General features: G+C 38.9%; 1 protein-coding gene across 1 annotated transcript in view; it reads right to left on the bottom strand.

Moving 5' to 3' along the window:
* LOC112161972 (adhesion G protein-coupled receptor A3) overlaps nt 1-27,407 on the bottom strand; it is a 212,821-nt gene that overhangs the window by 109,474 nt on the left and 75,940 nt on the right. The window contains exons 8-12 of the mRNA XM_024297552.2: nt 26,658-26,822; nt 22,838-23,024; nt 22,101-22,250; nt 20,109-20,270; nt 16,900-17,133 (exon numbers count right to left, since the gene is read on the bottom strand). Of these exons, the coding sequence (XP_024153320.1) occupies nt 16,900-17,133; nt 20,109-20,270; nt 22,101-22,250; nt 22,838-23,024; nt 26,658-26,822 (898 nt within the window). The remainder of the gene's footprint in view (nt 1-16,899; nt 17,134-20,108; nt 20,271-22,100; nt 22,251-22,837; nt 23,025-26,657; nt 26,823-27,407) is intronic.

Genomic DNA, 27,407 nt, shown 5'->3' with positions numbered 1-27,407 from the left:
GTCACTTTTGGCCGTAATGAGTCCATTTTTATTCTTCTTTCATTCCCAGATCTCTTTTTGCCTCCCATCCTCCCCCTGTTCCACCTCCTCTCCTTCCCCTTCATATGATGTGTTTAGCATTCAAGGCCTCTCACCGCTGCATCACAGGCCTGCTTGTATCACTGAGCTGCAGAAAGAGAAAGGAAGGAATCCTCAGGGAGATGGGAAAAAAAATGTAATTTTACAGCGGGAAAGCAGGATCTGCATGGATGTGTAACTACTATACATGCCAACACCTCCCTCAGCCTGTGGGATAAACGATTCATCTGTTTAGATATACACAGTACAAAATGACTGGAAAGACAATGAAAAATGTATTGTTTAAAAATCAGAAAAAATTACTGTGAAAAACAGTAAATAACAAAACAAAATTACGATTCAGATTTTTCTTTACTTGAGCTTGAAAGATTTTTTTCCCTAATGTATCAAAAAGTTGCAGATGTTTCCCACCTGTTGCATCATCAAACCTATAATTAAAAGGTTATTCCTTACTGTGTCAGGCAAAACAGTACTTCATGTTAGAGTTAAAGGGTCTATACCATAAAAAAATCTACTATTTGTTCTTTTAAGTGTATTATACTGTTCATTCTTGACTATAAAGAACCCCACAGCGGCATTTTTATCTATTCACACATTTCTCAGTGATCTTCTAAAGACCAGTCCTCTCTACAGCATTTCCTCCCATACCCACAAAAAACAAGCGGGTCCTCGCATGCTGCTGGCACAGAGTGAGACAGCACCTTTAACACCAACACCAAATTTCTCCACTGACCTAGCTGTGATCAGCAAAATATTTCATTTTAGATAAACAATACCGTATGTATTCCAACCAGTGACGTGTAGTCAGGCAATCGAGTTAAGGCCCAGCAAAATATAGCTTAATAAAATGCATAAATTAAAGGGGTCCTACCATGAAAATCCTACTCTTTGAGGTTTTAAGTGCATTAAACTGTTCATTTCTCTCTATAAAGAACCTTTTCTTTCATTCATCTTCTTGGCCGCTTCTTCCCTTTCGGAGGTGCCGGACCCTATCCCGGCTACTGATGGGCGAAGGCAGGGTACACCCTGGACAGGTCTCCAGTCTGTCTCAGGGTCTCAATCACACACCCATCCACTCCCACATTCACACCTAGGGGCAATTTAGAGTCACCAATTAACCTATGAAGCATGTTTTTGGACGGTGGGAGGAAGCCGGAGTCCCCGGTGAAAACCCACACATGCACGGGGAGAACATGCAAACTCCACACAGAAAAGTCCCAGCCGGGATTCGAACCGGGGCCTTCTTGGTGTGAGGCAAGAGCGCTAACCACTGCGCCACCGTGCAGCCCCCCCCTCTATAGAGAACCTCAAAGTGGTATTTTGATCCGTTCATGCATTAAGAGTAATCCTCTAAAAACCTGCATTGTCTGCAGCAGCCCCTCCCATACCCATGAAAACGAGCAGGCGAAACATGCTGACGTAAGATTGATGCCTGTCACTGCATTTTCGGTATGCTGAAGCAAAACGGTTGCACCGCTCTCCCGCATGCGCGAACCAAACGTCACTTCTGCTAAAGCATTTTCCGGTCTTCGGACGGTAACAACAATAAAAACCTCTTAGGATGTTAATATAGCACTTAAAATGTTTATCATAGTGAAAACACTCACTTACTGTTGAAAAAACGGAAGGAAAAAGACACGTTCAGGATCAGGACCTTACGATCTTGCAATGACTACAAACGGACTACAAATGTTTTCTTCTTCTGCTGTTTTACATGACGGCAGTTTACTACCTAAGCTAAGAGGATACAGCGCCACTTAAGACACTTTATTTTATCTGGTAATCCAAACACGTTATTAACGGTAACTCGGTGGATTTTTTTTCGATCTGTAATCCAGTCAGGAGAAGCTCTCGGTTGTTGAGAAAAACATAAATTATTGTGATCAAGGAGTTTTACTGTTTGGAAATGACTCTGTGGTAGAGTGGGTGAAGAGCGGAAGTGATGTGTGGTTCGCGCATGCGGGGTGAGCGGTGCAACCGTTTTGCTTCTGCATACCGAAAATGAAGCGACAATGCCAACAGCTCCTTCCAGGAAGAGTCTGTGCTGCAAGCTCCGCCCCCAGACCAACGAAAACACACCCACCTTCTCCATGGAGCTGTGGCAGGAGATAACTACCTTCCTGTACCAGGAACCGCTCCCAGACCCATTTATCAAATTGGTCTCGGTTCATTTCCAATAGGACTGAACTTCTGTTCACTCTGAGATTCTTCAGTCTGAATATAAACGAACAGAGTGGAACAACTGAACCAAAATGGCTACCGTACCCGACAGTCACGTGATGTAAACACGTTAGAAATGAGGTGATCTGTGAGCCGCGGACAAATGTAGAGGATTGATTGTCATGTTAGCCAAAAGGACATAATTGGTGTATCGGTTTACTTATTAGAACATTTATTTTAACAACACTGAAAAATGTATAACTCTCTTTTCTTTGTCTCGTTACGCGGCGTGCGCGGGCTGCTGTCGTGACGTCATCTTAAAGCTCTATTGTAGTTCCAACAGAATTTTCTTCAAAACAATGTCATAACAACACAACCAGGAGACACTCATTCAAATGTGGTTGGATGCCATAAATAACAAATAAATAATTATAATAAAAACTTGTTGTTTATCAGAAATATTCCCCTGTATGAAAATATAAAGGAAAAATTGAACTTTTTTTGAACATTTGAAAAAATATCCTCATAATGACTCCAGAATCTACAGCATAAGTCACCACATAAGAAGTGAACCAGTTTGTGCAATCTTATTTGTTACAGTCATTGTCACAGTCAATGGACATGAGATTTTATATTTCTGTTGACATGAGCATAAATGCCTCCAAGCAGGGGCGGAGTGAGACAAATTTTCAGCCTCGGAGTTTAATGGTCAAGACCGGCCCATTTTTCGCCACATGAAAAATTAGGCAAGCATTTAGAATGTAATGGGGGGGGTCAAAAGTTACAGACACATAATTATAATAAAAACGTGTGGTTTAACAGAAATATTTCTCTGTATGAAAATGTGAATGAAAAGCTAAATTGATTTTTTTTTTTGTGAACATTTGAAAAAACATCATGTAACTCCAGAATCTACAGCATAAGTCACCACATAAGAAGTGAACTAGTTTCTTCAAACGTTTATTGTTACTTTGTCACAATCAATGGATATAAGAATTTATTTTTCTGTTGACATGAGGATAAATGTCTCCAAGTGGTCCTGACTGAGCATGATCCAGTCTGTTTTTAATGAACTTCAGAATGGAGACAGTTTTCTGACATGAAACTTATGGAAAATAAAAGCTCAAAGAGAATGTGTATGTCAGCCCAATATCTGGGTATCCATCTGTGAAAATGTTATATTATGTCAGTATTAGGGCTAAAAATCTCAGAGTCACTCACAATACAATGTGATTCATGATACCAACATTATTGCAAAATGGTAAACATTGGAATAATTAATATATGACCTTGGTAATTTATGATATATAACTATTTTAAACACAAATGTATATTTTTGTTTTCTTTGTTTGTTTTCTATATTTTTGTTGACACAATATGTCAATTTTATGCCCTATCCTCTTCTTCTTTTCCTTTCGGCTTTTCCCTTCAGAGGTCGCCACAGCGAATCAGTTTCCTCCATCTAAGCCTGTCTTCAGCATCCTCCACTCTAACACCAGCCACCTTCATGTCTTCATTCACTGCATCCATAAACCTCCTCTTTGGTCTTCCTCTAGACCTCTTTCCTGGCAGCTCTAGACTCAGCATCCTTCTACCAATATATTCACTGTCTCTCCTCTGAACATGTCCAAACCATCTCAGTCTGGCCTCTCTGACTTTATCTCCAAAACCTCTAACATGTGCTGTCCCTCTGATGTATTCATTCCTGATCCTATCCATCCTGGTCACTCCCAAAGAGAACCTCAGCATCTTCATCTCTGCTACCTCCAGCTCTGCTTCCTGTCTTTTCTTCAGTCCCACTGTTTCTAGTCCAAACAACATGGCTGGTCTCACCACAGTCTTGTACACCTTTCCTTTCATTTGTGCTGAAACTCTTCTGTCACACATCACACCTGACACTTTTCTCCACCCATTCCAACCTGCTTGCACTCTCCTCTTCACTTCTTTTCCACACTCTCCATTACTCTGTACTGTTGACCCTAAATACTTAAACTCCTCCACCTTCTTTATCTCTTCTCCCTGTAACCTCACTCTTCCACTCTGGTTCCTCTCATTCACACACATGTACTCGGTCTTACTGCGGCTAACCTTCATTCCTCTCCTTTCCAGGGCAAACCTCCACCTCTCTAACTCCACCTCCACCTGTTCCCTGCTCTCACTACAAATCACAATATCATCTGCAAACATCATAGTCCATGGTGATTCCTGTCTAACCTCATCCGTCAGTCTGTCCATCACCATTGCAAACAGGAAGGGGCTCAGAGCTGATCCCTGATGTAATCCCACCTCCACCTTGAACTCCTCTGTCACCCCTACAGCACACCTCACCACTGTCTTACAGCCCTCATACATGTCCTGCACTGCTCGGACATACTTCTCTGTCACTCCAGACTTCCTCATACAATACCATAGTTCCTCTCTGGGCACTCTGTCATAAGCTTTCTCCAGATCTACAAAGACACAGTGGAGCTCTCTCTGACCTTCTCTGTACTTCTCTATCAACATCCTCAAAGCAAATGTTGCATCTGTAGTGCTCTTTCTTGGCATGAAACCATACTGCTGCTCACAAATGTTCACTTCTGCTCTTAGTCTGGCTTCCACTACTCTTTCCCACACCTTCATTGTATGGCTCATCAGCTTTATTCCTCTGTAGTTACCACAACTCTGCACATCTCCCTTATTCTTAAAAATGGGCACCATCACACTTCTCCTCCATTCCTCAGGCATCTTCTCACCACCTAAGATCCTGTTGAACAACCCGGTCAAAAACTCCACTGCCATCTCTCCTAGACACTTCCATACCTCCACAGGTATATCATCAGGACCAAGAGCCTTTCCACTCTTCATCCTCTTCAAAGCCCCTCTCACTTCACCTTTACTGATCTTTCTTACTTCCTGCTCCACAACCGTCACCTCTTCTACTCTTTGTTCTCTCTCATTCTCTTCATTCATCAACTCTTCAAAGTATTCTTTCCATCTTTCCATTACACCACTGACACCTGTCACCACATTACCATTCCTATCCTTGATCACCCTAACCTGCTGCATGTCCTTCCCATCTCGATCTCTCTGCCTTGCTAGTCTGTACAGGTCAGTCTCTCCCTCCTTACTACCCAACCTAGCATACAAGTCATCATAAGCTCTTTGTTTGGCCTTTGACACCTCTACTTTCACCTTACGCTGCATCTCCCTGTACTCCTGTCTACTCTCCTCAGTCCTCTCAGTGTCCCACTTCTTCTTAGCTAGTCTCTTACTCCGTATACACTCCTGCACCTCCTCATTCCACCACCAAGTCTCCTTATCAACTCTCTTTCCTGATGACACACCAAGTACACTCCTACCTGTCTCCCTGATCACATTAGCTGTAGTTATCCAGTCATCTGGGAGTACCTCCTGACCACCCAGAGCCTGTTTCAACTGTTTCTTAAAAGTCATGCAACAATCTTCTTTTTTCAGCTTCCACCAGTTTGTCCTCTTCTCTGCCTTTGCCCTCTCTTTCTTCATCTTCTTCACCACCAGAGTCATTCTACACACCACCATCCTGTGCTGTCTGGAAACACTCTCACCAACCACTACTTTACAGTCACTGATCTCCTTCAGATTACACCGTCTACACAAGATGTAGTCTATCTGTGTGCTTCTACCTCCACTCTTATAGGTCACTCTATGTTCCTGTCTCTTCTCAAAGAATGTATTCACTATCGCCATTTCCATCTTTTTTGCAAAATCAACCACCATCTGTCCTTCTACATTCCTCTCCTGGATACCAAACCTGCCCATCACCTCCTCATCACCTCGGTTTCCTGCACCAACATGACCATTGAAATCTGCACCAATGACAACTCTCTCATTTCCAGGGATGCTCATCATCACTTCATCAAGATCCAACCAGAACTTCTCCTTCTCTTCCAGCTCACATCCTACCTGTGGGGCATACCCACTAACAACATTGAACATGACACCCTCCATTTCTATCTTCAGACTCATCACTCTATCTGACACTCTTTTTACCTCCACAACACTCCTAACAAACTCTTCCTTTAGGATAACTCCTATGCCCTATCCAACATTAAAATAACATTATCAATAAATACTAACGTGTCTTTACCATAATTACATACGTTTTAAGGTAGTAAACAAATAAGCTAATAAACAAAGCTCTAGTTAAGAACCAAAATGGAGAGTAAATCAAATGGCCTCACTTCAAAGAGCAATAAATGTGGAAATAAAAAAAAAAAATCATATTGTTCAAATCCTACTGTTCAGAAATTTGGGGAAGTACATACAAAACCTCTTTAAAACCACTGTGTTTGTTACAAAAAAGAGCAGTAAGAATAATTCATAATGTAAGTTATCGCCATCACACTAATCAATTATTTCTTCAGTCAAAGATACTAAAACTTTTTGATTTAATAGAACATAGAATACTTCAGCTGATGTACAAAGCAAGACATAATTTACTCCCAGTACATTTACAATCAATGTTTTCTGGCAGATTGGGTGGTCACAGTTTAAGAAAAGAAAATAATTTCAGAGTACTAAAAGCACGCACAACAAAAAAGATCTTTTGTACAACAATAAATGGAGTGAAGCTATGGAACAATCTGAATAATGAGTTACGAATGAGCAACAGCATAAACCACTTCAAACATAAACATAGAATATTAGTCTTCAGTAAATATAGTAGGGAAGAAGGATAACAAATCTAATGTAGTGATACAGGCTGTTGACTGTGAAGTATATCATTCATATAAATTAATGTTTTGAGTGTATTATCGGTGAGGTTGACAGAGGCTGGGTGTTGAGGTCCCAGGGGAAAGATTTATGGGAAGGGAAAGCATGTGAATGGTAAAGCTGGTATATTTGTATATATGTACGTGTTTTTGTATAGATCCTGTGTGTATTCGATTATATGGACAGATGTCTGATGGTACTTAATTTCTGCTTCTGAAATAGTTTATATTAAAGATTAAAATGAAGATATATTTTTAGGGGGTAGGATTAAAAAAGTTTTTAAACTTCTTCCTACTCCATTTCGAACTACACAATTGAGGTGTAATATCTTTTATTTATAATTTATATAATTTTTTTTTTTTTCTTGTTTTGTTTTGTTTTTTTACCATGTAATCTGTATGTTCGAAATAAAGGACTAACTAACTAACTAACTAAATTCACTTTAATCAATTTTGCATCTTATATCAGACAATTTGTAATTGTTGAGGCAACAACAATAACAAATTGAGGAAACTTATGAGCTTTCAGCCTGTTGATATTCCAGGATCATTGTTTTTCAAAGTGCTGCCATCTTTAATTCCTCACGTGCTCCACGTCTGTACGCCTCATTGGACGGTCAGATGCTGAGCACGACTCCGCTAGAATCTGGTGTGTTTATCGTGGTGTTTGGACAGATTACTGCTGTTCCCGCGCTTACAATCCGTGTTATGTAACATTAAAAACAGATTGCTGTCTGCGTATACTTTACAAAAATACAGACACAACTCGGACCTTTTCGCTCGCGGCCGCTCTGCCTCCCGCGTGTTCTCACCTGTGGAGCAGGTGGAGAGCGCGCACGTGTAGCCCCGCCCCTCCCCACTGCGGAGGAGCAGCGGAGAAAGTGACTGAACCCGCGCCACCATGTTTTTAGGCATTTAGCCGCCCGTACCGCTCGTTCCCATAACCACTGTTGCTTCCTACACATTTCCTTACTGACTAATCATCCGTCTGGCCCACGGCTGCTTCTCTGTCCGGCCCATAGACCGTCTAAATAGAACGTTATTCACGTCAATGGTCCGGCCCAGACACGATGGTAAAGCGTGCTCTGGTGGACTCAACCAACTATGAGAATTTAAAAGACGAACACTGTAACAAAGATTCATTCATAATCTAACGTGAATAGTTTTTCCATGACGCGACTGACTGACCATGAATGAAGCGGCTCACCAGGAATCCTCCCAACTCTCCCGATTACCCACTCCGCCCTTGTCGTCAGATGAATGTTTTGTTAACCTAGACCTGTATCAAAATGGATTAAGCCTTAGAGCTGGCGTCATTCCTTCAATCAAACCTGGACGCTACATAAGAAACTTTTTTAGCTTTTCATTTACCATTTAATTTATCTTTGGGGTTTCTCGTGCACTTCAAAATTTAAAGGGGTTTAAAGGGACCATACCATGATTTTCTTAAGTCTTTCAGAGTAAGCTATATCCACATATATGATCATATATTACCTTTGTCTTAACGGAGCCCCATGTCTAAAAGCAATGAACACCTGTTTAAGCTGGAATTTATTGAGGACAGGACACAGATGGAAGCAGCGACGTGCGGTGAGGTTCACGGCTGGTGAGGCGCTGACGTTATCAGTCAGATTTACAGACATATGAACTCTACAGAACAGCTTATTCACCAGTTGACTGACAACAGTTAAAGTGTGTTGTTTAAAATTGTTATTCTACCATTTACAAACTGTAGCATAAAAAAACAATCCCCAAGATTGCTATTATTGATTTATCTTTCCTCATGAATGAAGTCTGTGCTGCTCCTTCTGAAGAAACACATGATGAATGTTCTGTTTGTAGAAGTCTTCCCTTTCTTTCTTCAGTGTTAAAAGTCTCTCTGTCTCAGTGGAGATCACTTCCAGTGATGTGTCCAAACAATTCTTGAGTTTAGGGGTTTAAAAACAAAATCATCAATGTAATCAGACACAAGGCGAGAGATAAACAAATTAGGTCATTTTAAAATAAAAGGTCTTTTATGATGATAGAAAGACCAAATTATACAGCGCATTTGTCAGCTGCTGGAACAATCAGTTTGTGAGACACTTGGGAGGCGGAGCTACAGCTGCCTCATTCTGTGCTGTTTGGCGTATTCGAACAGGAAACTCGTAAGTTTGCTGCTTTTTTACCAAAGAGAAATGTTGAAAACCCACAAAAAAAATGTAATCATAGAAAATACATGTCTAAAAAATAACATTTGATTTTTTTCTTCCATTTTTTAAAAAGTGTATTAACTTTATTTAAAGGGGCCCTACCATGATTTTCTTAAGCTTATCAGAGTGAATATATAGGATCATATTTGAGTCTGTGGCAGCGTGTCTGTATTTCTCTCATGACAATAATTAAAATTTCTTCAAAGATAAATGCACATACCATATATCTGCCTTTAGCTGCCCTGGCCATCGCTACACCCTTCACAACGCACACACACGGCTTCACAGGCTGAAGACCGGGAAAGGAGCACCACGGAAAAAGTCACTAACACCTGTTTGAGCTGGAATTTATTGAAGACAGACACAATTGGAAGATATACGGTATTTTGGATCTAAAATGAAAATGTTTTAGCTGATCATCACTAGCTCTGTGTTGTGTTAGTCTGGGGGTGGAGCTTGCAGCACAGACTCTTCCAGGAGGGAGCTGTTGGCATTGATCTTACATCAGCACGTTTCCACCCGCTTGTTTTTGTGGGTATGGGATGGGCTGCTGCAGACAGTGCAGGTTTTTAGAGGATTACTCTTAAATGCATTAATAGATCAAAATACCTCTTTGGGGGTTTTTATAGTGAAGAATGAACAGTAAAAATGCATTTAAAACCTCAAAAAGTAGAATTTTCATGTTAGGGCCCCTTTAATTTATGCATTTTATTAAGCTATATTTTACTGGTGAGGCAGGGCCTTAACTCCCTCCCCTGACTACACGTCACTGATTGGAATATAAAGCGGTATTTTGATCCGCTCATGTATTAAGAGTAATTCTCAAAAAACCTGCACTGTCTGCAGCAGCCCCTCCCATACCCACAAAAATGAGTGGGTGGAATTATGCTGACATCAGCACAATATGAACCGCCCCCTCCAGGAAGAATCTGCTCTGATAGCTCCGCCCGCAGTATAACGCTAACACTCAATTTCTCCACAGAGCCAGCAGTGATCAGAAAAAACTTTAATTTTAGATGCAGAACACCGTATATCTTCCATTTGTTTTGTGTCTTCAATCAATTCCAGCTCAAACAGGTGTTTGTTACTTTAGACGGGGGCTCCTATAAGACCACCCCTCTCTCCCCCCGTTGGGCACAGACGTGCAGAAGCTGCGCGCATTTCTGTTGTGAACCGAACCAGTGTAGTGATGGCCAGGGCAGCTAAAGGAAGATATATGGTATGTGCATCCATCTTTGAAGAAGTTTGGATTATTTTCGTGGGAGAAATACAGACACGCTGCCACAGACTCTAGTATGACGTCATGAAATGGGCGGCAGCCACACGCAGTGGCAGGCGGCGCTTCAGGAATCGAGCTGTTTTACTTCTGGGTCGCAAAAAACTCACGAAATATAACTAATATTTCATAAATAATTTGATTTTAAGTGTTCCAAAAATAATATATGATCATATATATGGATATAGTTCACTCTGAAAGGCTTAAGAAAATCATGGTATGGTCCCTTTAAGTTAAGAAAGAATCTGCTTATACACTGCTTATGTTCTCCAAATGTTTTTTTTTTGTTGTTTGTTTTGTTTTTTAGACGTGAATCTAATAAAGATACAGCTGTAATAATGTGTGCTGCTTAAATCAAATTCAGTAAGGAAAAATACTGCAGTGTTCAAAATAAAGCTTAGAGAACATTGAACTCCATTTAAAAAATTTTTTTAGATTAGGGCAAAAAAAAAAAAAGCAAAAACACGTATTAAACTACAGGCCAATCCATGAAAACATAATTACGTCAGAAGCTGACATTTTATCACTTGCATGTATAAACATTTTTAAACCAGTCTTGTCATTTCCTTTCATATTGTATTTAAATATACACTTATCCACACATACAGTTAGTCTAGACTCCTCTAAAAACACTCAGAAGTGCAGTCTATTCCTAATGAAGTCTAATCCAGACCAACACAGTTCAGACTCTTCGCTCAAGCAAGTTAGCATTTGACTTTTTCCTTTTAACTGCAGTTCAGTGACTGTACAATTGACCTCCAGCTCAATACGGAGGGTTGACTCCTTCAGTCTGCCCGCCTTGAGAAGAACCGCCCAGGTCAACAAGCTAATGAAGACCCTTTGCTCTGTTCATAATGCAGCTGAGTGCTGTAAATCATTCATTCCTGAGCAGGGGAGTGCGTGCAACACATTCACAAGATTCTCCAATTAGACATGAATAATTACTGCACTGTTCATTTACATTCAAAATGCAACACAATCATTGAACAAAGACTTGGTCAGTCAGAATGTTCTGCATTGGATGCCCTTTGTGAGAAATCACATTCTATCCGCTGCTTCCTCAGATATGCCAGAGAAACCCTCTTAACACATGGCTCATCCACATACATGACCTTAAACACGGAGTAATGAAAACAAACAAATCTACACAGCAGAATCAGCGAGGCTCACGAGAACCCACTGGACCAGTGTGGTGCAGAGAGAGAGGCTCTGTTCAGAAAGGAAGAGTCGTTGAGCCTTAAGCCATCCACTAATTACCTGTCAACATCTGAGAGGGGCAAGAGCCAGAGGGGCAAACGTTGTCCCAAACTGGCTCTCTCAGTGAAGACACTCTACATGTCAGTTTATGGATGAAGGGATAAGGAGCTGTACTTCAGGTTAAACATTTCTAATCTTTTTACTTTGAAAAAGTATGTTGTGATGGTAAACATAGAAAAAACACCTGGATCATACCGTTTTAATGCAGCTGTTGACTGCATCATGATAATTACAGTAGGTTACTGATGCATTTCTGGTCGTTATAGATAAAAAAGAGCACACTGTCAATTTTGTATTTTGACTTGTTTTCCTTAAAGAGCACATCACTAATTTGACTTTGACATGGCTTGACAGCCACACTTTGCCACTCTGAATTCTCTGTCTGAGTCACATTTGAATCAGTATATATTTTGGATGTGGATCATTGCTTTGTTGGCGATCCGATTTGATTCACGATTCGAACCCCGATCCTTACTTTTTAATATAATGTTTGCTATTATGTGCATGTCTTTTTACTGAATATATGAAAATTGAAATTATTTGTATTTAATCACCATCAGTTAAACCTTTATTTAGAAATAAAGGTATAACTGATGGTGATTTAATACAAATAATTTCAAATCTAATTTCAGGAGATCAGAATGAAAAAATTGATTTTAAAAAAACCTAAGATTTAGTTTGAAAGAATGATGTGGTCTTCCATCAAATATTTCCTTTGGTCAATCTTCTGGTCAAGTTAAGGAATAAACAAGATAAAACCATAAACATCACTGTTGTTTTTAACTACAAAACATGAAAACCTTCTCCACAGTTTTTCCATCATAAACGTTCTGCATCACCTAACGTTCTAAGCATTTCATATTGGAGCAAATCCGGTATAAAAGTCGCTTTTTACTTTGACAGAATCGGCTGATTCACGTTAATTACATCCACACTTCAGCTGTACAGAGCTGCAGATCATTGCGAGGCTGCAAATCTCCGCTTCAGAATTGCTTCAAGTGTTAAAGAGTTACCATAACCAACACAATGTAAATATTAGAACTAATGCTCAGGCGTTAAAGCTAATTGATTGTTTTTCAGAAGTTATATCAGTGAGCAGAACTTCAGTCTCATATTTTGAACGGAAAAAAAACTCTCGCTAGTTTTACTTTGAAAATCGGAAGATTCACCAACACGAAGATGTTTATTTCCTGTAACAGGAAATTCGGCTTTGTTTTAGTTCATAAACTTAAAATCCAAAATTATTCTGCATTTCAGAGCAATAAATACATCATTTCTAAATAGTACTTTACTACACTCTACTATATTTGTACAGATCATGAGTCAGCGATCATGACATCACGAATATTTGCACTGAGATTGTGAGTATCCAAGCACCTGCCTACTTGGAGTGGTGAGCTGCTGACACTGCCACACTCAGGACCCATTTGGTGGTCTAGCCCTCCAATCCAACCCTATTTAATGCTTTGTTTTTGGTATGACCTGACTGTGGATTTGACCTCAGCCTTTCAGTACGCTGGGCACTCTTTTACAAGGCCTGGTTTGGTATTGACATTAAATGGCTTATGTCAAACTTTTGAAATAAAAATACTTTTTTTTTTTTACATATTTTTTTAAAATGAAAACTATTTATTTTTACATTAAGAGGCAATGATGTTTTATTTATCTTTCAAAGTATTATGCCTTCATCAATAAATAGCTGTCTTTGTATGAAAATGCACAATAAATAACACCCATTTGCTAAAAACATAAAAGCGTTGATGCAGAGCTGAATTTTAATACAACACCTTTTTTCACAATATTGATACAGCACAGCCATCTGTAGTGTGTCTGAGTGCAGCTGCATCCAAAACTCCTCTGAACTCCTGGGCCTCTGCAAGAGAGCCACAGAGTGTGGATCACTCAGCAAGTTCATTGCTGAAGTTAAACAAGTATGGAATTAGAGTTATAGTTCACTGTTGAGTCTTTTGCTCAGAAATATGTAAACTCCATTCTTATGTTAAAAATATGTTGGCATGAGAATCCTTTCAGAGGTAAAACCTTGTGTCTATAGCTTAACCCACAGGCTACTATTCAACATATCCGGTTAAATATGATAGAGACAGTTATAACTGTTAAATCAGAAAATTCTAATTTAATCTAATGTGAGCAAATTATGTCAGATCCTGCTAAGACCTAAATGTTGCTGCACTCTTTAACCATTTAATTTGGTGAAAAAAGTGGCTTTGTACCGACTTACAACACATTTTTAAAGTAAAATGTTGCATAATTGCGCAAAGCTGCTTTTGTCCTCGATAAAATCGGCTGATTTACATTTGTAATATCAGTAATTTCATTGAAGTGTTTCATTTCAGCTGTTTTTCTGCGCCTCAGAATCCACTGGAATTACGTTAATTGAATTAACAGTTGCAGAGCTATAGCAGTTGAAATAATGTCAACACTGGAACTAAAGCTGTAGTGTTAAAGGGTAAAGAGATCTAGTTGAACAAAAAAGTGATGCAGATCCAAGAGAATCCAGTTCACAACACATACCTTCTGTGCAGCCAGAGACATTAACAGCTGACACAACCACCAGTCTATGAAACCATCTTCAGACTGAGGTCGTTCTCATGTTGCCTCCATGTGGTTCTTGCTTCTTTACACAAACAGGTAAACATCTTGTGTGTCTGGAGCTACTGAACCCCCTATTATAACAGCAAAATCTGTCCTACTAAACAGGCCTTCAGCTCTGATCTGTTTGCTCAGCTGCTGGACAGGACACGAGGAAAAAAAAAAGAATTCTGATACACACAGTAGCCGATTTACTTACAAATTCTCTTTTTCTGGCAGAGGAGGCATCATTTGAAAAAAAAAAGTACACACATTTTCAACAGGGGATTTTTTGACAAGTAGCTCGTTGAAACGTTGATCATAAAAGATATCGATATATTTATAAATTTAGAATGTTAGTATTTTGGTGTTACACTTTATCACGATACTGACAGCTGTAAAGCCTCACTGTGGGTTGTTAAAGTGAAGATTGTTATACAAACGGAGTAACACACTGATTTGTGAGTGTGTCTTTGTGGACTTTTCTCCTCAGAGAATATCCAATGTCTGCATCTACTCTGAACAGCCACACCCCCTTTCTGGTGGGTATCTTCCAAGTTGCCTTCATCATTCATACAGACGTTTTTTTAACCGTCACTTTATTGGTAAATATTTCATGTTTTCTATTAAAGTCTCTTGTATATTTGAGCACAGTTATAAGCATTGGAATTGGTGTTATTTGAAGACATATTAGTTTATGTCTATCTTGAATACTTTGGAAATACTGACCCAACTAGGATTTAAAAAATGTTTTTTTTTAGGTTTATCTGGATCTGTTTCACACATTGTGCTACTTCTAATGTGCTCTCTACTCAATTTGTAATTATTCTTAAAACTTTTTTGTGTCTTCATGAAAAGGATCTGAATGCATCAGAAAGCTAATCTTTAATAGCATCGATCCTGGGATCAACTACTTCCAAAAACTGCCTGAAATACAAAACTAAAAATTTGATCTCACAGCTTATAATTCATGTATTCAGTGCATCTGTATTAACTGAATGACAGCTTGACTAATGTACACAACGGGATTCTCAGTTACAATAACCAAAGAAGAATAATCTAGAGTGAAGGACTTTAAGGTCCCACAGAGCATCATTTATCCACAGAAACATAATACAATATTTAAGCTGATGTTTTGTTACTACTGAGTTGAATGCAAATAAGAAATGTGTTTTCAAATAAGGAAATCCTATTCATAAATGAAATGGTTTTTGATACTTGATGCTTCATGATGCCGTAAAGCTTTAGTAAAACTACTGAAGGCCAGAAAGGGGAATCCAAACAGATTCCCTGAAGGGAAGATCCTTTCGGGTTCTGACCTCTTGTTTTAGACTTGAATGTTAGCTTTGAGAAGGCGGGAAAGCATCGCAGTGGGCTATGTCAGTAGTTTAACATGTTAGCTCTGAAAAACAGAATTTGTAGCAATCCTTTAAACTCCACTGAGCTGGAGAAATGCAGTTATGAAAAATCAAAAGGATTACAAGATTCAGATTTGTGTTTGATGAGATTTGGTTTTGATCATCTGTAATTGAAATGCTTGCAAATACATTTTATTTTAGTTTATTTTGTAGGCTGCAGAGCATATTTGTAAAAATCTCCAGCAGGAGTACAGCAGCAGATGGTTTATCCACCACTGAGCCTTTATTTACCATCACACTAGATCTAACTTTGCCTGAAGTTAATCGACAAATAAAAGCTATCCGTGTGTGTGAATCCTGTCTAAACCATTTGCAGAGCATTTCCCATTAGCATACATGCGCAGAAGCCTAACATACCCTGGAGCTACAGCTAAGTACTGTAATTGCTAACAAAGCCAGAGAGAGATGACAGTCTGACCTGAGAAAAGGATGAAGGAGACTAAATAAGTGATAGAACGGCAAAACACAAACACTTCAAAATCTCCTCCAGTTACATAAATAAACTCTCAACATCATAGATCTGCAGAGTGGATTAGAAAAGATAGAATGAATAGATCAAATACAACAAGCTAGAAATGTTTGACGTACCTGAACAACCAGAACATCTTTTTGCCTTTAAAAACATTTACTACTTGGTGGTGATTTAAGCAAAGTGCATACAAGGCCACCATTTTCCTCACTACCGATTTATCCTTCGTCATCAGTTCACAAATTGCTGCCCCCAATGCAGCCCCACCCATCACAAGCTGATCTACAGCATACAACACAAACAGTGAGCAAGGACGAACAGGAGGGATGGACAGGAATTCATTCTGTTATGCCTGTAATGTTACAGTATGTTAAAGATTTTTGTTTAAACGTCACTGACGACGCCTCAGGAGTTAAAGGGTTAAGACACTTTTCTAAGAATTTGTCACACTTCCTACTTATTTGGTAAACACAAATAAAACTGTTGGTTTAGAACACCAAACTTAAATCCAAGTGTTATTTTTTTTTTAAATTAAATGTTTGATTCGGACTTTAATGAATGCAGCACTAAAGGAACAAAGCTGATGTGTGATTGGCTGTTTCTGATGAGCGCCTCAGACGTAAGCTCGACAACAAGATAAAAGCATCATGTTCATTGCTGTTGGCCTTTTCTTCTGTTTTCAACAGAAAATCTATGATGTTGCTTTGATGCCATACTTACACCATACCTTGCTTAGTTGACTGGCTGGTGAAGCACTGCTGTTGACAGTCTGACATTTCAGATTTAGCAGAGACTCCTCCATGACATCCTGCTCCGGGCTTCTGTCCTTCTCCGAAGGGGCGAGGCTGGCAGTGTGGGACGAGGCGCCAGATGAGGGGGCCCACTGCAGTGCTGTGCAGGACAAACCCTGGAAGTTTGAGGGCCTGATCACAAAGGCCTCCAGCGCTATATTAGCGGACACCTGCAGCAGGTATTATCAAAGATTTGGGAGTTGAGGGCAAGGGAAGAGAAAAAAGGGCAGAATCATTAAAACAGTCTGATGCTTTCTGGTCAACCCTTCCACTCTCTTTGGGGTCCAGATGACTCCATCCACATATTGATGTGTGATTCCTTCCATGACAAATGTGGACAAAGGGGACAGGATTTTATGTCTGCCATGGACATTAGTGAAACTCAAAAATCAATGATAAAAAAAGTTCATCGCACTGTCTTGTGGGGTCCAGATGACCCCACTTTTAATGTAAACAATTCAAGGAGAGCAGAAGGGTTACATCAGGAGTCTGCAACATGCAGTTCCGGAGCTACATGTGGCTCTTTTATTAGAGAAAAATAAAAAAAGTTTCTGTATGTTAAAAAGTACCAACAAAGTAAGAAGTGAGGAAGTAGTAAAGGGAAAAAAGTAAATAAACTAACTCAAACTTTAACTCATTACCAAAGAGTTGAAGGACAGTATGTATCAAAAGTCGAACTACAATATTTTGACACATTTTTGTGCGTCCTGTACAGCAGTGGTCCCCAACCACCGGGCCGCGGACCGGTGCCGGGCCGCATACTCATTGCCATCGGGCCGCGGAAAAATTTTACTGCTTGCTGCTACCGTAATGATTGTATTAAAGTCGCACGCCGTATTCCAGAGAGGGCTCACTTGACAGCAGTTTAGCGAGAGCGCGCTGGCTTGACACCAGTAAAATTTAGGGACTTTTTTTTTTTTTTGAGTCAGAAATCTTTTATTTTGAAAATCAACCGGGTTTTCTCGATTATACTGAGCGCTAAAAGCAGTCCAGCGGCGTGTCACACGAGAAAAGCTGCATGTGGAACCTTTCTCCGCGAATGGATGGGATTAGTGCAGCAACAGAAGAACAGACGGAAAACAACTGTGGTCAAGTGAGCCGCTGTTCGCTCAGCCGCGGTCAAGCCAGCCGCGCTACAAAAAAGTCATGCGCCCGTATTAAACAGCAGAGCATGAAACTCGGTGGAAGAGCTTTCTGTTGGAGCATTAGAACGTCAGATGTGCTCGGAGTAAAATGAAAAAGAGAAATAAAATTCTATAGCAAAACTACGTATTCTATCAGTGGATATTTGTACTAATAATCTGTTATTTATTATGTCCTTTCTAAAGAGAAATGTTTAGAGTTTTCAATAATGAAGTTAAATGAAGTCATTTAAAAAATAAATGAGTCCATAATTCCAGGCCTTCGACAGAAAATGTTTGTTCTACAGGTCACCATCTATTACCTCAAGGAGTCTTTTTTACTTTTATTGTATAGTTTTTGATAAGATAGTAGTCAAACTTTGCATTTTTGATGAGAAATAAGTCAAAATAGCCATCTTTGAATGTAAATAAAAAGATTTTGGTCCATAATTCCAGGGCTTGGATACTATATCCTTGTTCTACAGGTCACCCTCTATTACCTCACAAAGACTTGTGTACTTTTACTCTACAGTTTTTGAAAGAAATGTCTTTAAACTTTGCATTTTTGACAAGAAATAAGTAAATATAGCCATTTGTGAATTTGAATAAAAAGGTTTTGGTCCATAATTCCAGGTTTTGGACACTATGTGTGTGTCCCCCCCCCCCAGCTGGGCCGCGGAATAACTCCACACTGGCTGACCGGTCCACAGCCCCAAAAAGGTTGGGGACCACTGCAGTACAGTACTACTGAAAATCAATAGACGTCAATAAGCACAACCAGAACTAGAAAAGTCGCATTACCTGCGATAATGCTAGTGTGAATGCATTATCGCATTAATGCGGTTGTTGTAAATCGCGGAAATTGCTTAAATTTGCAGTAAATGCTTCAATTGTAAAACATGCATTAAGAGTATAAAGTGTATAAAGTGTGTAAAGTGCTTAAATTGCTTTAATTAGCATGAATAGCTTAAATTGCATTAATTAGCATAAATTGCGTAAAAAACGTAAAATGTACAAATACCAAAAGTTCGTGCATTAATGTCCTGAACGTGCTGAACGTTTTGATACCAATATTGTAAAAGTTTTAAGGTGCAGTAAAAAGTTTTAAATTTTCCCATTGACTTAACATGGGCGGAAAATTCGCATAAATTGTGTAATATAGCGAAAACTGTAAAATTTGTGAAAACCAAAAATACAAGCAGTCATGTCCTTAACGTGCTGAACGTTTTGATACCTAGATTGTGTAAATCGCCTAAAGTGTGCTTGAGTTTTTACGTGTCAAAAAACGTACGGAAGAAAACGTAAATGAAGAATCTCAATAGTGTGAATGCATTGAATGCATTCACACTATTGAGATTATTAAGATTAGTAAAACAGTTTTCTATATTTGAAAAAATGAAGGAATTTTAAGTGTGTTTGAAAAATATTCCAGTGGTCACTTCATTAGCTTGGATTTCATTTTGGTTTGTTAGATTTACATTTCTGGCAGAGATGCACCAACAACAGTACAATTAAGTATTTTAATTAATCACTGCTGACATTACACTTACTACTACTTTTGCTGCACTGAGATGATTGTATGAGCCAGGATTTCTTTTATTTTGAAAGAACTTCTGTCAACACTTAAAAAAGGCTATTTTCTTTTAATGTTTGTGTTTCATTCAAGCAAAATGAGCAACAGTTCATTTATGTTTACCAGAGTAGTAACAATAACATAAAAATAAATCAGTGTCTTATTTTTTTGAAGGGTGAAGGAAGACTTTGTGGCTCCTACTGGGTTGTAGCCGGTAAAAAATCAGTTTTGGAGTTGAAGGCTGCAGACCCCTGGTCTAATTGAAAGTAGGGAGGGGAAAACAGACAGTAGCCAGACAAAACAAAGAAAGAAAGGACGTTTTGCAGTTCTGTTGTTTACTGCTTTAGCTAAATTAACTTTCCCTGAAAGTTATACTCAAATAAGTGAAGGTATGGGGCTATGATAATGAGTCTGACTGAAAGATTTTCCATGTTTGGAGGTGCAGGCTTACCTTTGAAATGACCTGACTGTCTCCAGTCAATGCCAAGTCAGCAATACGCTCCACACACTTGACAATCCTGGTGCACGCCCTGGCTTCGTTCTGAGCCATCCACAGTAGGTGCTCTTCCACCAGCATCATGTTACTGGCTATGTCTGATACGTAATCCCCCAGCTGTGGAAATCCAATCAGATATGAATGCAAATACATGCTGGAACAGAATTACTGTGCATGAACCGAATCCCCATCAATGTCTGCCTTTATAATCCCTAGTCTGAATTGTGAGGAAGACAATGGTGGCTCCATTCATTACAAGGAGATTTAATTTAGATTAGCATTTCCAATGGGGTATAATCACTTTTTTGGGGCATCCATTCGCTTCCTACATTTCATTGTTCCTTCATTTGACTATTCTGAATGAGAGTGGTCTCAAGGGCTTTGTCTTTGAAATGATAAAGCTGTAAACATCTTAAAACGATTTCACCTCCCAAGTGAACTATGATGAGTAATTACACAAGTGAGAGCTAATATTGATTGTGCTCACTTACTAGAATCTGAGCTCCGGTGTAATGTCAAACCAAAGATAAAAAGCTGGCTTCCACTTGAACAAATGCATCTTCATAACTCTGAGCATCACTCAGGTCCAATGCTGATGTGAACAGAAAATGGCTTCAGATAAAGACAGTAACTTGTCTGCAGTAGACTGATGCTGTATCGTGCTTTCTGTTTCTGAGGCAATCAGTTTACAGTTCTTTCAAACTTATATCTGCTCCTGTTTGTTTAATTATGATTCCTGAGGAGCCAAGAATACATGTAGATGAGGCAGTACTTCACAAGAAAGAGTGGACACTGAATGTGCATAGAACTGTCTCCCAGTCAACAGAAACTGTAAAGATTGATGTTATCTTTCAAAAACAGTTTTCTTGTTTTTTGGTCTTCAGGTTATTTCATAGGTTAGATCAGGAGTCCCCCAAAGCCAGGCCTCGAGGGCTGGCCTCCAGTTGGTTTTCCAGACACCGTGCTTTATCTGGATCAGGTGTGTTTGGCCAGTAAGGAGCTTCAATGGCAGGTTGGCTGGAAAACCTGTAGGACACGGCCCTCGAGGCCTGCATTTGGACACCCCTGGGTTAGATCAGGTTATATACTTTAGCTTTCTAAACTACAGAACTACTTTCTCTGTGGTTGTCTGGTTTCAGTTTTTATTCATAATGTTTATTTTAAACAAACTGGTTAAAGAGACGCACTTAAAAAAATAACTTACGTTTTCTTTTGTGAATATTTTGTAATTTTTAAAAATATAACACATATAGAAGTTAAAACAATAGAAAATGTATAACGCATAAATCTAACTGTTGATATTGACTTAAGAAAATCATGATCTATAAAATATTGAAGTGTTCAGCAAGATAAAAAATACAACCCGGTCGCAGTAAAATGCGTACATATTCCACGACTTTGCACTCTGAAATACCGTGTATAATATACGCCAAACACGGTTTTTGCGTGCATATGATACGCAATGGTAGAGAATGGGTTGCGCCGGCGTACAATATACACGAGTTTTTAGGTTTCGTTTTGATCACATGGTCAGAAATCCTCCGGCTCTTTTCTAAATGACGTTGTTCCTGGTTAAGGTTAGGATTACGGTTATGGTTAGGGTTAGAAAAGCAAATTGTTCATTTGTGGGGGTGTCTGTGATGCTAACGCCTCCACCAGGGGACGTGTCAAACCTGGAAAACAGACTTTGACACGTTTAGGACCGCGCGTATTATATGCACGCAAAAACCGGTTTTGGCGTATATTATACACGGTATTTCCCAAATCGTGGCATATGTACGCATTTTACTGAGACTGGGCTGAAAAATAAGTAGTTAAGGAAATTGTCAGAATTTTCCGTTTTGGAAACATTCTTTATACCTTTTTCTTTTTGACTGAGGCCTGTATGAATGTCTTTGATCGTTTGCTTATATGTCCTTGCCGTGGTGAACTCATGATCCGACTTACTTTCTTGTGTTTCTGCATGAGCCTCGTGAGCCGCTCCACCAGGTGAGTGACGAAGATGACATCCATGACGTCTGTGAAGTGTGCTGCCCTGCTGGTGAAGGCTACCAGCTGCTGGCCTAAGGGCTGGACATTTGTGCCATTGATCGGTATCTGGACACAAGAACAATAGTGACTCAGGATTTTCATCTGTTGAGCCTTGATCTAAGATGGTTTTAACATCTTTAGCTAAAACACAATACAATGATATTCTTAATTTGGTTATTACACTAGAGATTCTAAACATGAACATCATTTATTGATTCTTAGAAATAAAATACTGTAGAGTTCCATTTATATAGAAGGGTTGCTGAAGTCTTTCACTTTTCTATAGTGTACATTTGCCTTCATTTAAAGTATCCAAACACTCTGACACAAGAACTATCTAGCGAGTGACGATGCATCTGATGGGCAGCTTTGTCAAATTTCTGTCCCTGTTGCATATTTAATCTCTCCAAAATGTATCTCCAACCATTTCCCCCATGTCCACCACCAGCATCAGGGTTCCATCAAACTCGTCTGCAGTCTCAGCTATTATGTGGGTATTATCCATCAATACAATGACTCCATGCCAAAGGCTGGCACACATTTTCATTTAATGTTATTCTTTGTGTGTACCTCTACACAACTTCCACATTTATACCCCAGAGACCTCTTACTGAATGAAGTTTACACTGTTTGACCAACCGTTGCACTGATACCTGGGCGAGTGCGTGCAGCCCACGAGTCACCTCACTGGTGTAAGGGCACTGAGTGTAGTCCTCTTCAGCCCAGCGCCCAGCCCGGTCACATCGCCGCCAAGCTTTCTTCTCCTTCTGGGTGCTGGAACCAGAGGTTGGCAGAGCGCAGGGCTGGAAGGCCAGAGAGCCAGCCAGAGTTTTTGGCCAACTAACGTAAAAAAAAAAAAAAAGAAAAAGAAAATTAAAAAGCTATTGTCTATCTTTCGGTTTTCAGACTGGTTCAGACTTTACCTGTTCAGAACAGAGAAACTTAAACAAACTTTACATTTTTTTTTACTGTTTTCCACTTACAGAATATTAAATAAAGCATCATTATAAAGAGCAAAGAAGCTAATGAATTAACATTGACTTACTTTAGGAAATAATAGCATTGTGACAAAATATTGCAATCCAACTATGACGCTGACCTTTGTCTTTCAAGGCACAATCAAGAAAAAAAGAGAGAAAAACCGTTGTTTCAGTGACGTTGGTTTCTTATTTTATTTTACATTGGGGCAGATTTGCAAATTTGACATTTATGATAAAACTGTTTGGGTGTGGACTTTTCTTTAATATAATTAATTGAGTTTATATTCACCAACCATTTTGAGCACAAAAGGGCCGTACTATTTTGACTCACAAGTGACCACCAAGTCATTTACTTTAAATGCCCTTACTGCGTGGATTTCACATTTTCCTGCACTTTGGTTCATTTCAGAGACGCCTCATTTCATGAGGTTATCCTTCTAAAATGATGATTGGCAGAAAGTTCAACAGCACGCTCTAATGGCCCAGAAGAAATGACTAAATTTAAATGACTACACCTTGACCCATCTCCTTTGAACACACTAACCCTAACCTGTGGCCCAATTGCAAAACTCCACGTTGAAAGTAAATCAGAAAAAATTAGGCTTGAAGAGTCTGAACGCAACTCTGAAGTTTGTCACAGTTTTTGCAGACAGTCACAGGAAAAAAAGGCAAACCTTGATACGAACTAGATCTCAGTGGGATAGGGAGACAACATGATTGACACAGTACCCAGTCGCTATTAAGTATAAACTAGCCTTCAGGGGCAAATAACCAATCATCTCATGACTAATATGTTGATGTTTTTTCAGTATAATGAGGAAGCCAAAGAAAAAACACTCTTGTACAGAGAGAACATGCAAACTGCACACAGAAAAGCTCCAGCCGGGATTTGAATCTTCTCACTCTGAGACAACAGTGCTAAGTGATGATAACCACACCACCATTTTCAACATTCCATAAAAAATCATAACCAGTCGACTGAACAAGCTTGATGTAATTGGACTCCTTTCACAAATGATAATAGCTCCTGCTTGCTCTCTTGGTCTCAGTTCAGGTGCAAAGCTAGAATGCGCTAAATTCCATTTTTTGACAACATTAAAATATCTTGTAATCCAAAGTCAACAAAACACTCTACATGTCATGATTTAATTACTCAATAGTAGAAGAGCTCAACATCTGTTATCTGTTTTGAAGTTAGAAACCTGCTTTCTCTCTGCTTCCACATTCCTCTTTTTTTTCTTCTCTTCGTTTCTGTAGCAGCAGCTGCTTAGTAATATATGGCGTTAATTTCACCTCCGACAAAAAAGGCGCTCATTTTCCAGGCCATTACTCCAATACTCTGTCAGAAACAAAGCGTCTGTGCTTGCTGAGCTGAAAGTGGGCTGTAAAGTACAGCAACGACAAAAGAGAATACATGACAACAACACACCCACAGGAGAGGAGAGGTGGATGATGGGAATGTTTGTTCACCACTACAAGGTTGCAAAGTGGTCACAGAAAGTAAAGAGCAGAGCAGAATACATGGAAGGCCCATGAGTGCTTTTGTTTGTATGTAAAATGTTAGTCATGAAAACAAGACCCTGAGATAGTCACTGGATAAATTAAGCTACAATGAGCAACAAGGACAGAGTTACCATGCTGAACAAATCAAAGTGCTATCTCGGATCATAATCGGCTTCGACGGTAGCTCTCAATTCTACAGGTCAGGTTCTAGTATTGTGTTTATCTATACACACAGGCATGAGCAACTCAGTTTAGCTCTGATCAAAGAATCCTATCAGGACCTGCATCAATTAAAAAAAAGATCATAGTAAATTTTGATTTAATTAAGTCATGCAAAGGTTTTTTCTTGTTACAACAGAACAAGCTAAAAGCTGATTATTTATGTACAATTTTTATATTGTGCCGTTAGATTTAGCTAATTCTCAACAATTTACAGACCAGTTTCAAGAACATGAGTAATTGTTCTGTCAGTTAGACCGAGTGTTGCCAAATATTTGATATGTTCTGATGAATATCTTAGTATTCTCGAGAATTCTCATATTTAATAGAGACTATAAAAAGACAAATTCCTTGTAGGAGGAATGACTGTGATGTCTTCTTTTGCAGCAGTTGTAAGGAATAAATTTGGACATTATTTTATGAGCACCTGCTCGTAAACTGGAACTACATAACTATATCAAAATGATTCTGCTTAAATAAATTGAGCACAATTTCATTTACAGTACACTGAAAAAAGTAAAACATTAAATCAGTTCACTGAAATTCAGTAACTTTTTATATTTAAAATTATTTGTTTATATCAAATTTAATTTTTGAGTTGTGTTAGTCCTTCATTGAAAATACCAATAATTTTAAATGTGACAAATAACTGAATCTTTGTTAACTGATACCGAGTTTTTACTTTTTTCAGTGTAAAATGAAAATAAAAATATGCATTCAGCATGTTTTAATTAATCAATGTCTTTCAGTGCAAACATGTAAAAAAAAACAAAAAGCTGTGAACATAGCACGTAGACGAACTAAAAACCATGATTAAGTAACAGCATAAAGTTCTCTAAATTCAGCACAATGGTAATCTAATGATGTCTGAAAATAACTTTTTTGTCTGGTTTTCTTGCTTCAGACCCATCAACCTGTCTGTGAGGCTTACAAATGTATGCTTAGCATCTGGCAAAAGCAGCTTCAGTGATGCATCATGTTTTTCATGACAACACCTTGTTTGGACCTTCTTACCGTGATTTCCTAAAGTATAGTGGTGTCCTAATGTGTTACTAACAAGGCTGGGAGTAAGTGTAGCCACAACAACGCTTGTTTAACAAATTCAACCTGTTTTTTTTACAGGTTGCAAACAAGATTTAGGAGTTATAGGTATTGAGTTACAGGTTTGAAGCTAACCCTTCTAATGTTTCTAACATGCAGCATGTTAGGAACAAGTGCTAGAGTTACTGCGAATAAAGTTAACCCTTTAACACCTGAGGTGTTGCAGGTTACGCCTAAACACAAAATCTTTAACATACGGTAACTTTGGTTGAAAACTTACAGGATATCAAAGAATATAATTACTGGAGCTCCGGTTAAAGGGTTAATAAAGTCTGAATGACTGACTAGTCCGGTGCGCAATATGTATGAGTTCAAAAATGGATGATTCATTGACGATGTGTCTTTTAATCCAGTGAGCATAGTGCTGAAAACACGGCACATACTGTATATTTGATACTTAGTACTTGAAAAGGAATAGGAGAGGACATTTTTCTACTACTGCGTCTGAATAGTCCTTCATTTCTGCTTTGTTAACTTTTTTTAATTTAATCATCATCAGCATTGTTAATCCCACAGAAACATCAAAATGATAACAATATTGTGATAAAAAAGAAAAAAATAGAAACTTTACAAACCATGAAGAGTGCTTTTTAGATACCTTCATTCATGTTTAACTCTGAGCTGAGGTACACAGTGCTGTACTCTCATTGTGTGGATCCATGGGCCTCACCTGTAGTCGCCCTTGTTGTTGTTGGCTCTGTCAGAAGGGCAGTACAAGGCAGAGGTCTCCACTACAACTATCTCCAAATGCTTGGAGGCGTTTCCACGTGAACTGGTGACCACACACTCCCAGCTGCCGGCAGCGTTCACATCGATGTTGGAGAGGATCACCTCGCTGGAGAACACAACAGAAATGGATGTCAGAAAGAGCAACTTCAACAACTTTTTCCAAATACTTTTCAAGACTTAAAGCAAGTTTTCATTGTTCCGAGTTACACAATGGCTAAAAAAATGAGCAGTATTGTCTCATTTGGACTTCTTGACTGAGCTGGCAACTCTACAACAGGAAGGGCTAAGAAGAAAGATGCAGGAAAACTATGCATGTGTTTAAGTGCGTAATAAGTAGGTGCTAAAAATGACTAATGTTCCTCTGCCTTCATCTGAGCTAGTCTTCCTTAAAAAGGTTGATTACATTAAGGATAGTAAAAGAATAACAGTTTTACAAAATAATAATTAATGATTGATGATATTTCTTTGAAAAAGCTTGAAATAACACTGTAAGTAGACTGTTTAATTTATGGATGCAAATAAAATACTTAAAACAATTTAGCTAATTTGGTATATCCCACTGACTCTTTATGTCAGCCACTACATGTTTTTTGTAAATAAATGTACTTCTAGAAAAACGTTTAAAGGCCAGAAAACTAAACAACAATCAAGTTAAATTAAAATAGGGGGAGAATTGTAAGGCTTCAAGATA

Source organism: Oryzias melastigma, linkage group LG15 (assembly GCF_002922805.2).
Source record: "Oryzias melastigma strain HK-1 linkage group LG15, ASM292280v2, whole genome shotgun sequence".
NCBI lineage: Eukaryota > Metazoa > Chordata > Actinopteri > Beloniformes > Adrianichthyidae > Oryzias > Oryzias melastigma.
This window is presented reverse-complemented; position numbering and strand designations above follow the sequence as displayed.